The sequence below is a fragment of the Martes martes genome (assembly GCF_963455335.1).
Source record: "Martes martes genome assembly, chromosome: 3".
In the NCBI taxonomy this organism is placed as follows: domain Eukaryota; kingdom Metazoa; phylum Chordata; class Mammalia; order Carnivora; family Mustelidae; genus Martes; species Martes martes.
Window position 1 is genome coordinate 123,650,125 of NC_137890.1, and position 14,877 is coordinate 123,665,001.

General features: G+C 40.4%; 1 protein-coding gene across 1 annotated transcript in view; it reads left to right on the plus strand.

Moving 5' to 3' along the window:
• PDE11A (phosphodiesterase 11A) overlaps positions 1 to 14,877 on the plus strand; it is a gene marked incomplete at both ends in the record, with an annotated part of 373,297 nt that overhangs the window by 184,129 nt on the left and 174,291 nt on the right. The window contains one exon of the mRNA XM_080799405.1: positions 1,435 to 1,567. Within this exon, the coding sequence (XP_080655531.1) occupies positions 1,435 to 1,567 (133 nt within the window). The remainder of the gene's footprint in view (positions 1 to 1,434; positions 1,568 to 14,877) is intronic.

Sequence of the window (14,877 nt, forward strand, 5' to 3'; positions counted from 1 at the left end):
ACGTTACACTCACCAGACACAGACACAGTCGTTCTGGAGGACATCTATGGATGGTGCTAAAGAACGCCTCTGCTTCCCACCTCTTCATACGTCCGGGGTCCTCTCTGTGCCCCAGATCCTCTGGATGGCACAAATTCCACACCGCAGCACGTGGTTACACGGTAACAATGACTAGTGACGGTGTTTAGTGTCTTCCTTATGTATACAGCAGTTTAGATTAAAAAGTCAATAGAGTTCTCACTCTTCTTGCTATGGTACACTCACTCACGTGTCCTGGGGTTTGGAAAACATCGCCCCAGTAGACTTGCATTCATTTATGTAATTTCAGTTATCACCTGCCACCCCACAAACCTCACATCCTCCAAGAGAACAGTACTCAGTTTTGCATTTCCATAGCTCCTGGCAGTGCTCAGTTTGTACCTGGGGAAGAAGTGGTGGGAGGGAGAGAGGGAATAGGGAGTCTTAACTAATTCTTATGCCCTTTCTGTAAATTCAATGATTGTAGCAAACGTGATACAAGGGAAAGGTCACAAAATCATCTTGCTTAAAATTCCTGTTCAAATCAAATGTGAATATAATTTAAAGGGTTAAGGTTAGGGGTCAGTAAAATTAAAAGGGGTTTTTCAGTAAGATTTTATAAGTAAGAAATACGTTTTTGTTAAGAAACTCTGAGACATACTACAAAAATAGTTATGTAATTACTAGATTGCACATGGTCAAGATCTGCTCTTTTGCTGCCTTTAAAATTTTGTAAACTCATATGTTAATTTAAAAAAAATTTGTAAACTCCTAATTTATTTCCTGATTTTTCCTCATTCTGGGGCTTAATATTTCCCTTTATCAAACATCCAGTCTGCTCAATCAAGGGGTGTGGGCTGGGGAGGTCCGTGGAATTTATTATCCCATGGTGTTAGCATCCTCTTGTCAATTTCAGTCATTACTTCGTTACTTACTCTATGTCTGTTTGCTTTGGCCTAAATACAACCTAGAGTTGTTCTCTGGATCATAGAGAATCTATCATTTCTTCCCGTGGGTCTGATTATTTTACATTACATCGGGTAAGTTTTTTTGAAGGAGCTACAGATAATTACCTCACTTTTTTGTGACTCAAGTCACTTATCCCTTCTTCTTTTTTTTTTTTTTTTTTTATTATTTATTTGACAGATCACAAGTAGGCAGAGAGACAGGCAGAGAGAGAGGAGAAAGCAGGCTCCCTGCAGAGTAGAGAGCCCGATGCGGGGCTCGATCCCAGTACCCTGGGATCATGACCTGAGCTGAAGGCAGAGGCTTTAACCCACTGAGCCACCCAGGTGCCCCCACTTATCCCTTCTTAAAGGGGAGAGATGATCCCACTATGAGTGTAGTTTTATGACATTTGCTTTCAAGCAAACTTACGCTTCTCTATTTTCTGACTGCCTGCTTTGGTTTTGATAGTTTCAAAGAAAGCATGGAGAAATCATCCTATTCCGACTGGCTCATAAATAACAGTGTTGCTGAGCTCGTAGCTTCCACGGGCCTTCCTGTGAACATCAGCGATGCCTACCAGGATCCTCGCTTTGATGCCGAGGTAAGAGGAATTCTCTGGGTGCAGTTTTAAGGTTCACTTGTCACCCTGGTGATGGTTTGGGGACATCATATAGAACCACAGCAAGCCCTGAGTTTACAGGCAATTTTTTTCTTTTTGCATCTTTCCCCTGTGATCAGATTTTTAGCATTGCCTACTGTAGAGTACCAGAAAAACCTCCTCTCTACTCTGATCCATGGCAAAATGGCTATCTGTTCTGTATTAGTTTGATGCTGTTTTACAATTGGGTACATTTTGTAGTAAATGTACCCATATACAAGTACCTATATCTTGACTCATGAACATTTTATATTAAACATAATTTATATTAAACATGAAATAGTTATCAATAAAAATGTATATATAACATAGTTATTTCCCAATAGATGCTAGAACAACTACCATGTCTTTTAAAATTGCTCCCAAGAAATGGTAAATTGATTTGTGTTATAGTTTAATGTTAATTTTGTAGGTACATTGTGCTATATGCAGAATATATTAAAGCAATATAGATTCTGACTTGCAGATATTTAAACTCTAAGTATCTACAGTATCATAGAGATAAATTTACATGAATTTATAAGATACCTGTGTGTGTGTGTGTGTGTGTGTGTGTGTGTGTGTGTGTGTTCAATAAACTACAGGTCTTCGATTCTAGATTGCCAAGCTAAGATCTAATGAGTAGCAGGAGTTTTGGCAAGGAAGGTGAGGAGATGTGTTCCAGGCAAGGCTGAGAGAGCATGGGGGCTGAGGGTCTGGAGAGCTGAGATGAGTTAATGCTGCCGAAAGCACCAGGTAGATAAGGCTGAAAGTGACAGCAGAAGCCAGATTGTTCCAGGACCTTGAAAGCCATGTTACGAATGCCCTGTGCTATCCTATGTCTGGGGTGGGACATGATGTGGCAGGAGGCTGCAGTCTAAACTTAACTTCAAACTTCAGTCATGTCATCTTTGCAGATCTCTGCAGGGAAATTATTAAGTCCCCAAAACTCACCACCTCTCAGTAGCTGCCTGGAGCTTTCTTCCCCCAGGCTATGTCCCCTAGTAGTTTCTATTAATTCTTGAGCATGGAGCTCAGCTGCTCCTACCTTGCAAATCCTTTCACAAACTCCCAGTCTGGGTTGGGTGTCTCTGCAGCGTGCTCCCTCTGCTGTCCCAAACTTGACCACCCTCTGGCTCTCTTTGGTTCTGATGCATTAGTTCTGAGTTTTGACTTACCTTCCTTGGAAAAGTACACAGTCTAAAGCTTCGTTAGTTGTCCTCCTTTGTGGGAAAATACCACCACCTTTGTTCTGTGATTGGCAGAGCTGAAATGATTTGTAGAGGTCAATATTTGTTTACTTTACTAATATGATTGGGTTAGGACTGATAGGACAAAGTTTTGGGTTTTGCTGTGTTTCTTTCTTCTTTGCTTTTAGAGGAAGAATCCTGAAGAACAGATATCTAAACACAGCTTTATGAAGGAATGGTCTCAGTATCCGATTACTGACATGAGTAGTAGCTGAACAAAACTGAAAGGCTTGAGGTTGAGTTCTTTCCCAAATTTTAGCACTAAGTTTGGTATGGATTACTGCTATTCTACCCTTAGCTTTGTACCTTGAAGTCAAATTATGGGGGAAAGAAAGAATCAACAAATCAGACCATTTTAAAAAGTTGGTTATTAAGCCATATGTAAAGATATAACAAAACACAAGGCAGTGAGCACCCACTACCCAGTTTAAGACAAGAACATGACTATTACTTGTGAATCCTTGTACTGATCTTTCCTAATCCCTTCCCCTTAACTTTGCCTGCAGAGGTAACCCTATCCTAATTTGAACTTAACATTCTTTTGCTTCTCTGTATAGTTTCATTGCATATGTCAGAATCTATGCCAAATAGATCATTATACCTTGCATATCTCTGAACTTTATATACATTAAATTATACTGTATGTATTCTTCTATGGCTTGCTTTTTCATTCGACATATGTTCCCGAGTCATGTTTGTTTGCAACTCATTCATTTATTTTCCCTGTGCCAAGTATCCCACTGTATGAAGAAGCCTTGCTTTTTTTTTTTATCCACTATGCTGTTGATGGACATTTGGGTTCCATGTTTGGCTGTCACATACATAACTGCTAAGGACCAGTGTCTATACCTTGCAGTCTGACAGGCTGGGTCATAGGCTAGCAACATCTTCGCCTTCATCAGGGAAGGAAAAATTCTTGTCCAGTCATTGCTTTTTTTTTTTTTAAATGAAAAACAGCACATGTAGCAAGCACAATTCATATCTCAAGAATATTTCTTGCTCATACAATTCAGTGATGTTGGATATGCCCTCTCCTCGTGTCTTCAGACTCTTGCCACATCTCTTCCTGATTAGTGAGTGATAACAGCCATTTTACATTTTTCTCTGCACTTATAGTCCATTCCAATAAAGCAGCATGCTCCACTCATCTATAAAAAGAACAGTGTGGACTCTTGAGCAGAAATGCAACAGTTACTTCGGTGGGATTGGACCCAAAAATGTCATGGTTTTATCCAGTAGTTAGAGGCAATGATGCCTGAAGACAGTAAACTGTGGTAGGTTAAGCAGTGACTATTTCGTGAAATCACTTTCTTCCCTCTGATAAAATAAAGCATGTACTTATACCAGCATTATTTCTTGGTCTTTCACCTAAAATGCTTTCAATCTGCCACATACCTAATACTGAATTTCAAATGCAAATCTGAAGATGCATCATATTTGATTTTTGCATGGTCTCTTTGCTTTGTATTGGAATTTAAAATTATAAATTTCATGGGGCACCTGGGTGGCTCAGTGGGTTAAAGCCTCTGCCTTCAGCTCAGGTCATGATCTCAGGGTCCTGGGATCAAGCCCTGCGTCGGGCTCTCTGCTCAGCGGGGAGCCTGCTTCCTCCTCTTTCTCTCTGCCTTCCTCTTTGTCTACTTTGATCTCTGTCTATGAAATAAATAAATAAATAAAAATCTTTTTTAAAAATTATAAATTTAAAATTTATATATAAAGTTATATTAAAATTTTTATGTATTTATATATAAATTTATAAATTTAAAATATAAAATTATTTATGTTTCCCTTCTCATGGTAAGGGAAAAAATTGGTAAGGAATTAGTCCATGTAGATGGAGGTGAGAGTATTCCTGCAAGCATTTAGTAGACATGTCCTACGAAGGGGTGTGTGTGTGTGTGTGTGTGTGTGTGTGTGTGTTATGTATTACACCAGAAAAAGCAAAATTATTTATCTGCTTAGACTTCCTCCCTTCTCAAGTATATTTTGCCTCAGGGACAGGTATCAACTGTTCATGTTAATAATGAATGAGACTCCAGCCTAAGTCACAATGCCAAGAGGCTAAGAGGCTCCAGCCTTCTCCCCATGAAGCCTGATGTAAGACGGTATAGATCATAAGATAAAAACAACCATTTCGGATAATATTTTTTATCAATGTTTTAAGTGTTTTCCTCAAGATAAAAAAAAATGTCATGACAAAATGCAATTGCTTTGTTCTTGCACTAAAAATAATTCTGGAATCATCCTAGAGGTAGAGGGTAACCTTTATAACTGTGTTGTCTTCCTGCAAAGGTTTGAGTTCTCTCTTCTTGGTCGGCTATGGACCCATAATTTTTATCGGTAATCGTAATTGAGTAGTTATTTATTACTGGTAGAATATACGGAAATAATTTTTTAATCCAGGATTAATGGAGTATCTCCCAGAGTTCTCTCCACTGGAAAAAGTGCTTGCTTTTTGGTTCTCTGCACTCACTGACTTCCCTGAATAGTTTGAAGCTGGTTAACAAGAATGACAATCTGCAGAATGGTATCATGGGTAATCCCTCTCAAAGCATCTCCTATTTTTCCTACAGATTTTCTCAACATAAGTCTATATAATGAACTTAAATTTGCCAGAAATACGTTTTCCTGAATGTTGGTATCTATCCTAAATTTTTCAATGGTTCAATGGCTAATTCTGGCAACTTGAATTCTCTTTACTGAACATGAAGAAGGACCCCAATTCATCAGACAATGTAGTGTCCTGGGATAGAACCCCCCAAAATGGATTGGTCTTATTCTGGGATTTAATATTATAGATGTGTCAATTTTCAGTTAATAGGAATATTAGAGATTTCTTTACAGATGAGGAAACAGACTGACTTGCCTAAGACCACACAGCTTCCTTGAAATAGGGTATAGAACAGACTGGACTTTCTGATTCCTAATTTAATTCCCTGACTGGTCTCCTATAAGAACCAGCTGCAAAGGAGTTACCTGGGCAATGGAATCACCATTCCCATCTTCCCTCTATCCACAAAGGCACATGAATGTTGGCCGGCAGACCTGTCTGCTCCACTCACCTGCTGTGTCATCTTAGGCATACTGCTTGCACATACATTATAACATGTGAAATTATATACAGTTTATAAATGATGCAGTTCTATATAAATATCAATGAAGATATTTGTCTGATTAAGGACTACTTTCTGGGGCATCTGGGTGGCTTAGTGGGTTAAAGCCTCTGCCTTCGGCTCAGGACATGATCCCAGGATCCTGGGATCAAGCCCCACATCGGGCTCTCTGCTCCGCGGGGAGCCTGCTTCCTCCTCTCTCTCTGCCTGCCTCTCTGCCTACTTGTGATCTCTCTCTCTCTCTCTGTCAAATAAATAAATAAATAAATCTTTTAAAAAAAAAAAGGACTACTTTCTTCTTTTGGGGTGGGAGCAGGTTGGCAGAAGCAGGTCTTTTTCTCTAAAATGAGGGACCTTTACACAGAGCAGCAGACCAGCAGACCTTGATTATAGACAAACCAGCTTCAATTCTCTTCATCCCCAGACACGGTAGGGAAGGAAGAGGAAAGTTGCTAGCCAAAAAGGGAAGTTAAGGGTGATTGTTTGTTGACAGTAAAGAAGAGATGGTGGCACTAATCTGATAACCTGTAGGTCTTCCAGTCAGCCAGGTCTCTCCTTGTCTTCTCAGAAGAGGAGTAGTAACAGATGTTAGTTACAGAGGTGGTGAGGCTGGATGCATGTCCTGTGGCCTTGGGCTGCTGTGGAGAGATGGTCACCATATCCTCTCCTCAAGGAGCCAGCAAAATGCAGACCTGGCTCTTCACAAGAATGGCCAGACATCCAGGGGCCGGATTACCAAGGCACATTAAGGATGATCAAATTTCTGGAGTCAGCCAGCCACACTGTCCAAGTCCAAACAACCCACCAGTCTTTAAAATGTATAGCTGAAAAATCGATTACTCTGGTATATTTCAAATGCAACCCCATTCCCCACATTCAAATCACAGTATCAGTTAAGGCAATAGATAAACTCCAGAATCTCCGTGGCTTAACACAATAGGAGTTTAATTTTTGTTCCTATTGAACTCAGATGGACTGTCCTGATCATTGGTACTGCACAGGAAGATGTTCCCTTCTCCATGAATGAAATCATTCTGCAACCACCAATGAATGACTTGCCCAGCGAACCATCTTGTGGAGTCTTCATATCGCCAGCTGGGCGCCAACCCCAATACATCTTCTCATGTGCATTTGGTAGTTTCTTCCCCAGTTTAGATGAACACAGGAAGCTTGTCAATTGGGGGATTCATGATGCCGGTGGCTATTTTCTGTTAATAAGAGAGAATTTACTCTGCCAAGCTTTACAGCTGTAAATAGCTGCACAGCTAAAGTGGAAACTAGATTTCCAATTTTGGTGTCTTTCCTACCTTATAATCACTTCTGGGAAGTCCTCACAATCTCTGCCCAAAGATATGCAGCAAGAGAATGATCCTTACTTTGAAACCTCAGTTTTGAAACTGTTGGTCTTCCTTTTAATAGAAACTACAAAGGGAACGGTTTCATGTGATATAAAGCCCATCCCAGGTGCTGCCAAGAGCTTGCTGTGAAGGCTATAGGGCAAATAATCATAGTTGTCTACCTGCTGGGTATTCTCTTTGTGACTGTATTAAATGTTTAATGGAGTTCCCTCCTTGTGGGGAGGAGAGCAACTTGGAGGGCAAGCCGCAGTGATTACTTGCCTTCTGTCTGCCTGTTTGAGTTGACTCTGAGGAGCGGCACCTGCTGGGCTTGATGGCCTGCATGGTTTTAAGGCCAAACTCCTTGGCTTATGGGTAGAAAATCATGACAGAATGGTTATATAAGATACTCACTGAGCAGAACTAAATTTCTGAGCTCTAAATTCTGAGACCTTATGATCACAGTATGTTCATTCTGTTACAAGACTCTGTTACATCTTCCATGAAAAAGATGGAAGAGAGAAAAGATATACCTGATTATATTTATTTATTGTGGCTCAAGAAGCACTCATGTTCACAGGTTACCATGTAGGTGGGTTTTATAGTCTTACCCATCATTTGCTCCTTGGGAAGAGGGCGCCCATGCTCAGCTCCTGAAGATACTGACAGAACACCGTGTGTATCAATTTTCTATTGCTGCATAATGAGACACCACAAATTCAGCAGCATAAGACAAACATCCATTTCTTATCTCACAGTTTCTGTAGGTCAGAAAACTGAGCACTGCATAGCTGGGTTCTCCACTCCAGGGTCACACAAGGCTAAAATCAAGGTGTTGGCTAGATGACGTTCTCATGTGGATTTTGGCACTTTTCAAAGCTTGTTCAGGTAATGGCAGAATTGAGTTCCTTGCAGTTGTAGACTGAGGTTTCCCTTTTCTTAATGACTGCCGCTAAAAGGTCTCTCTCAGCTCTTAGAGATTGCCCTTAGGGACTAGCCATAAGGCCCTATGACAACATGGTGGCTCACTTCCTCAAAGCCATCAGGAGAATCTGACGCAGTTGGCTGTGACAAAGGCTTACAGGATGTCAGGAGTGACTTACATAATCACAAGAGTGGCTATCCCATACCTCTGCCACATAACATAACCTAATCAAGGAACTGATGATCCTGTCATATTTATGAGTCCTGCCCACACTCAGGGGGAGAGGATTCTACCAGACTTGTACAAAATGGAGTGTGGGAAGTGGGAATCTTAGAGGCCATCTTTAGAATTCTGCCTACCACACTATAATAATGACTACACTTGCATCCACGCAAAGTATCTCTATCCCATAAGACCTTCCATATGTCCTACTATGGAAGAATGTCCACAAGAAAAAAAGCCACAAAGAAGTACATATAGAATAATGTATAGAAGTATGTATGGAATGATATATGTACATATATAAGCATATTTTTCTGATAGACCCCTCAAACCTATCATGTCTAAAACAGAGCTCACAACTTTTCTTCTCCCAAGCCTACTCCTCTCTCTGTTTCCCTATCTCTATTAAGGCAACTCAATCATTCCTGATGCTCATGACAAAATTTTATAGGCATCGTTCTCTCATGTTGCACGTCTAACTCATCAGGAAGTCCAGGTGGCTCTACCTGTGAAATTTATCCAGAATCTGACCACTTCTCACCACTCAACTCCTACCATCCAGTCCAAGCTACCCCCATCTCTGGGCTATTTCATGGCCATAGCTTCTTCATCTCTGCCCCTCTACACTCTGTTCTCAGTATAATAGCCAGAGGCTTTTATATTTTAGGTCATCATATATATATAAAATGATAATATATACATATTATATATAATATATATAAAAATATATTTTATATTTTAGGTCATCATATCACAACTCTGCTCACAAACTCTTCAAAGTCTCCTTATGTCATCACTATAGGAAAAGCCAAACTCACAATCCTTTCAGAGGTTTACAATGCCCTACACAATCTGGCACCTCATTAACTGACCCCAGCCCTGACTCCTATTTCTCCAGTCACACTGGTCATTTGTTATTCCTAGAACATACTGCTCACACACCTACCTCAAGGCCTTTGCACTGGCTATTCCTTCATCTGAAATACTTTTTCCCCAATATCTCCATAGTTCAAATCCTCACTTCTTTTTTTTTCTTTTTATTTCTTTTCAGTGTAACAGAATTCATTGTTTATGCACCACACCCAGTGCTCCATGCAATACATGCCCTCCATAATACCCACCACCTGGCTCCCCCAACCTCCCACCCCCCCGCCCCTTCAAAACCCTCAGATTGTTTTTCAGAGTCCATAGTCTCTCATGGTTCATCTCCCCTTCCAATTTCCCTCAACTCCCTTCTCCTCTGCATCTCCCCATGTCCTCCATGTTATTTGTTATGCTCCACAAATAAGTGAAACCATATGATAATTGACTCTCTCTGCTTGACTTATTTCACTCAGCATAATCTCTTCCAGTCCCATCCATGTTGCTACAAAAGTTCGGTATTCATCCTTTCTGATGGAGGCATAATACTCCGTAGTGTATATGGACCACATCTTCCTTATCCATTCGTCCGTTGAAGGGTATCTTGGTTCTTTCCACAGTTTGGCGACAGTGGCCATTGCTGCTATAAACATTGGGGTACAGATGGCCCTTCTTTTCACTACATCTGTATCTTTGGGGTAAATACCCAGTAGTGCAATTGCAGGGTCATAGGGAAGCTCTATCTTTAATGTCTTGAGGAATGTCCACACTGTTCTCCAAAGTGGCTGCACCAACTTGCATTCCCACCAACAGTGTAAGAGGGTTCCCCTTTCTCCACATCCTCTCCAACACACGTTGCTTCCTGTCTTGCTAATTTTGGCCATTCTAACTGGTGTAAGGTGGTATCTCAATGTGGTTTTCATTTGAATCTCCCTGATGGCTAGTGATGATGAACATTTTTTCATGTGTCTGATAGCCATTTGTATGTCTTCATTAGAGAAGTGTCTGTTCATGTCTTCTGCCCATTTTTTTACATGATTATTTGTTTTGTGTGTGTTAAGTTTGAGAAGTTCTTTATAGATCCTGGATATCAACCTTTTGTCTGTACTGTCATTTGCAAATATCTTCTCCCATTCCGTGAGTTGTCTCTTTGTTTTGTTGACTGTTTCCTTTGCTGTGCAGAAGCTTTTGATCTTGATGAAGTCCCAAAAGTTCATTTTCGCTTTTGTTTCCTTTGCCTTTGGAGACATATCTTAAAAGAAGTTGCTGTGGGTGATATCGAAGAGGTTATTGCCTATGTTCTCCTCTAGGATTCTGATCAAATCCTCACTTCTTTTAAAGTCATCTTTCAAATGTTACCTGGCAGTAAGGCCTAACAACCTTGCTATTAAATCCCCTTTACCCTGCCCTATTTTTTTTCTCTGTAATTCCTAACACTTTCTAATAAGTAATCTATTTCTGTATTTATTTATTTTTTTTATTTTTGCCATCTGTCTTCTCTCACTAAAATGTAAGCTCAGTGAAGGTGAGGATTTTGTCTGTTTTGCTCACTGATGTCTCCCCAACAAGTGGAACAATATTTAGTACTTAATAGTCATTATTGTTCAGTGTTGTTTAATATTTTATCTGTTATTTATGAACATATATATTGTTGAATATATCATAGATTCATGCATGAGCATATTATATATCTGTAGGAAAAGATCAAGAAGAACTTACACTAAGTTGTTAATAGTTGCCATGTCTAGAGAGATGACAAGATTAGAGATTTGGATTTTATTTTTACTTAAAAATTTCACAAGTATTTGTATTATTTTTGTAATCAGGCAAAATTATAAAGCTATTTTAAAATTTTAGACCCTTTATGTCTTATGTGAAATTATATTCTGCCAGGCTATTGTGAGCCCTCTAAAAACCATAAATTATTACCCAGAGCCAGAAGTGAAATAATGCAAGATTTCTAAGTAAATTAACTTGCCTTGCCGTATCTTTGGGGAATTCAGATGGTTATTCTCTATTGCCCTAGCCAGCGTAGAGTGCTGCCTGGATTTTATCCTAGGGTCCTTCTTTGCCTGAGACTGTCCCAACAACATGTGAATAAAAAGCCTTTACAGATGAGTTGCTGCAGTATCAGGTGACTTCTTGGAGTGCATATTCTATTTACAAATACAGTCACCCTGAAACAGTTATTCTGGTCTTGCTTTTAGCTGGCATTGTGCTTATGAATTCAACTCCCAATAATTAGTTGCGCTCTAGTGCATTATCTGTGAAGCTTTCTCCCTTTCTTTTCATACTAGATTCAAAAGAATACCTTAAAACAAAGACACTAATGCACAACAAGCCATTATTTAGTCATTATAAGCTGTAACATTCTATTGCTTAATTTAGGATTTCCCCCCATTTGTATGGTCATGGAGAGAATTTTCAGAGCCATTACGTATGGAATTTGTCCTCTGTCTGGAGTAGGAAGGAACAATTGGACCCAACATTTAAATAAGGAAGGTTTGGCAAGTGGGGGGAGTTGGAGGGAAATGGCAGAAAATAACTAAAAAGTAGGGCAGGCCTTATGCACGGCTGGTTTGGTGATGTATGTATTTGTTAGAAATTTAGGAGCCGTGGGAAACCCATCAGCACCCAGATCTCCTCTGCCATGGGTGGCTGATGCCCAGAGTTACACTGTTAAATCTAAGGTGTCATGACCCTAAATCTATCAGGCTTCAATCCCAGTTTTTCCATATGAAATTCTTTCTCTGATTTTTTTTTTTTATTACTAAAGCCTGTTGAAGACAACTCAATAGTTCTTGCCCTTGTCATGTAGCACTTAAGGATAATGGGGCTCCAGGCTCTAAGATCCTTTGACTTAGCACATTAAACCCCATTTCGCCTGTCAGAGCCTCATAGCCAAGCACTCCCGTAGTCTGGGATGCTGAGTGCTAGCCCAGCAGGACAGTTCATTGTCTGTTTCCTATAATGCCTTCTGGTCTATCAGTTATGCTGCTGTCACAAAGGAAATGCACAAAATTGAAACCATTATGTGATAGAGCTCTGTGGATCTGCTGAAAACCATTTGCTTATCAGCAACCTCTCAGTCGCTGATACTTAGTGTAAGCCAGTTTGAGATACCTCCCGGGTAGTAGGTTTTGAAGACTGGACAGTGGATGGAACAATTCCAGATGACCAGGAAGGTGAGGAAGGTTAGGAGGATTACTAAGACTTGACTAAGGTATAGAATGGGGTAGCTGTAGGCAGTGAAGCAAATAAGGGTCGTCAGAGTGGAACAAACTTCGCTGCATAGGTGGTCAAGACAATGCCTGAGTTCTAAGCCCAATGTCCGTGATTTTTCTAGGAGTACTTTGTCAGAAATTTAAGGAATCATTTGTAGTTATGTTCTAGAAGCCATTAGAACTGATCCTATGTGTAGGTAATGTAGGCAAAAAGAAACAGCCTCTCTACTGTTTCAGAAAAACCAAGGGACTGACGTCAGAACATCTCCACACTCAGCTTGTCCTAGTGTCAGAATTTCTCTGGTAGACTGACATTTGGGAGATAAAGTATTGCTTTAAATTATTGCTGGGGCGCCTGGGTAGCTCATTCAGTTAACCATCTGCCTTTGGCTTGAGGCATAACCCTGGGGTCCTGGGTTAGAGCCCCTCCTCAGGCTCTGCACTCCCTGGGGAATCTGCATCTCCTTCTCCTTTTGCCCCTGCCCGTTCCCCTGCTCATGCACTCTCTCTCTTTCTCTCACTCACTCACTCTCTCTCTCTCAAAAAAATAAATAAAATCTTTTATTTAGAAATAAATGAATACATACATACATACATATATACTAAAATTGTACCTACCTTTGTAGGGAAAGGAAACACATTGAAAAATAAAGAATAGTGTTACAGTACCACTGACTCACTTAACATTTCCACTGACTGCCTTTGAGAGGCTGGAAAACATCACAAGTGTATTTTGATGGCTCCAAGTACATGCGTGTACTGGAAAGACCCAATGAGGACACTAGACAAAATGTTTAGGTATACACATCTTTAATTGGAAAGAAGTAAGCACACCCAGACAATATGTTTAAGCATAGCCTTCTAGAAAGTCTGCTTAGTCTCACATGGTCTAACATCTGGGACTCTAACGATATGAGTTTTGAACTAAGAATGTTCCGGAACCCTGTGGAACAGTGGGGCCGATATTTGGGGGCAGGTATTCTTCTCAGTATTAACATTTGCAATGTTAGTGTTAATGTTAATTAACATTTGCAATGTTAACGTAAATGTAATATTTACACTTGCAAAACACCTTGCAAATTTTGAAATCCTTTCACACATATTCCTACAAAACAACTGGGAAAATAAGAAAAAGCACAAAGGGAAAAAGATGAGAATTGGCTATCATGCCAAAACCTGGAGACAGCCAGCGTTGACATTCTGGTGTGCACGAGATAAATGTCAATAACAAAACTGAGACATTGAGAGGTTTGGTGACTTGGTTGGGGTGAAGAGGCCAATAGATATTTTTGAGCTCCATGGACTGATAGGATCTGAAGACCTGGGTTATCTGATGAACAGAGATGATTCTTTCCTTCCTACTTTGTTATCCCTCTTTGCTCCTGTTTGGGGTTCATTCTTCAGGTGTCTGGTGCTTCCTTTGATGGGCTTCATCTCCTCTCCTTTAGCCCCTGCAGAGGATGATACATGCTCTCAGCCCTTGCTGTTTCGTATGGTCATATCGACTAACCAGGATTTATTTAACTTTTCAGAAACAACAGCATTGCCACGGATAGACAAGTTGGTGGGGGGAGGGGGTTGCCTTAATGATCTTAAAATAAAAAAATTCATCCTCATCATACTCTGCTGTGCTTTCTCCCCATCTCCCGTTGTGCTGGGCTCATCAAGCCTGCTGATCATTACCACGCTCTCTTCCTATTCTCATCGCCAATTAGCGCCGGCTTCACTTCCTTCCCTCAGCTGCAGTGGGAATGATTTAAAGACATTCTCAGCATTCTCTTTTTGCTCCTCCTCTCCTCTTGTGTTCAGCCCACACAAGCCTCCAGTGTTGGATCTGTGCAACTCCACTCTTTCGGTGTGGCCTTCCTCTCCTCTGGAATTAACCACTTGAATTCTGTCTCTCATCCCATCCCTTCTTGCCTTGCCTGTCTCTGTCTTCAGTCCTCCCATTTTTGGTGCTTCAGTGACCCACTTTTGGGGGCTTATCCTATTTGACCAGGCTGCAAAATTTGACACTATCGTTCCACGTTAGTTCTATTTGGAAAATAACATTCCCCCTTGTCTACAAGTAATTCATTATCCAAAATTTAGAAAGCAGAAACAGTAGTTTAAAAACTCCCCTACACAGAATTCTTTCACAATATATACATGCATCAAATCATCACGATGTACACACTGAATATTTTATCATTTTGTCAATTTTACCTCAGTCAAACTGAGGAGGAAAAGTGGTGGCCAGAGCTGAGCAGGGATGGAGGAATGTACAGGTGGAACAGAGAAGTTCTGAGGGGCAGTGAAACTACTCTGTGTGATACTGTAATGGGGATACAGGCCATTACGTA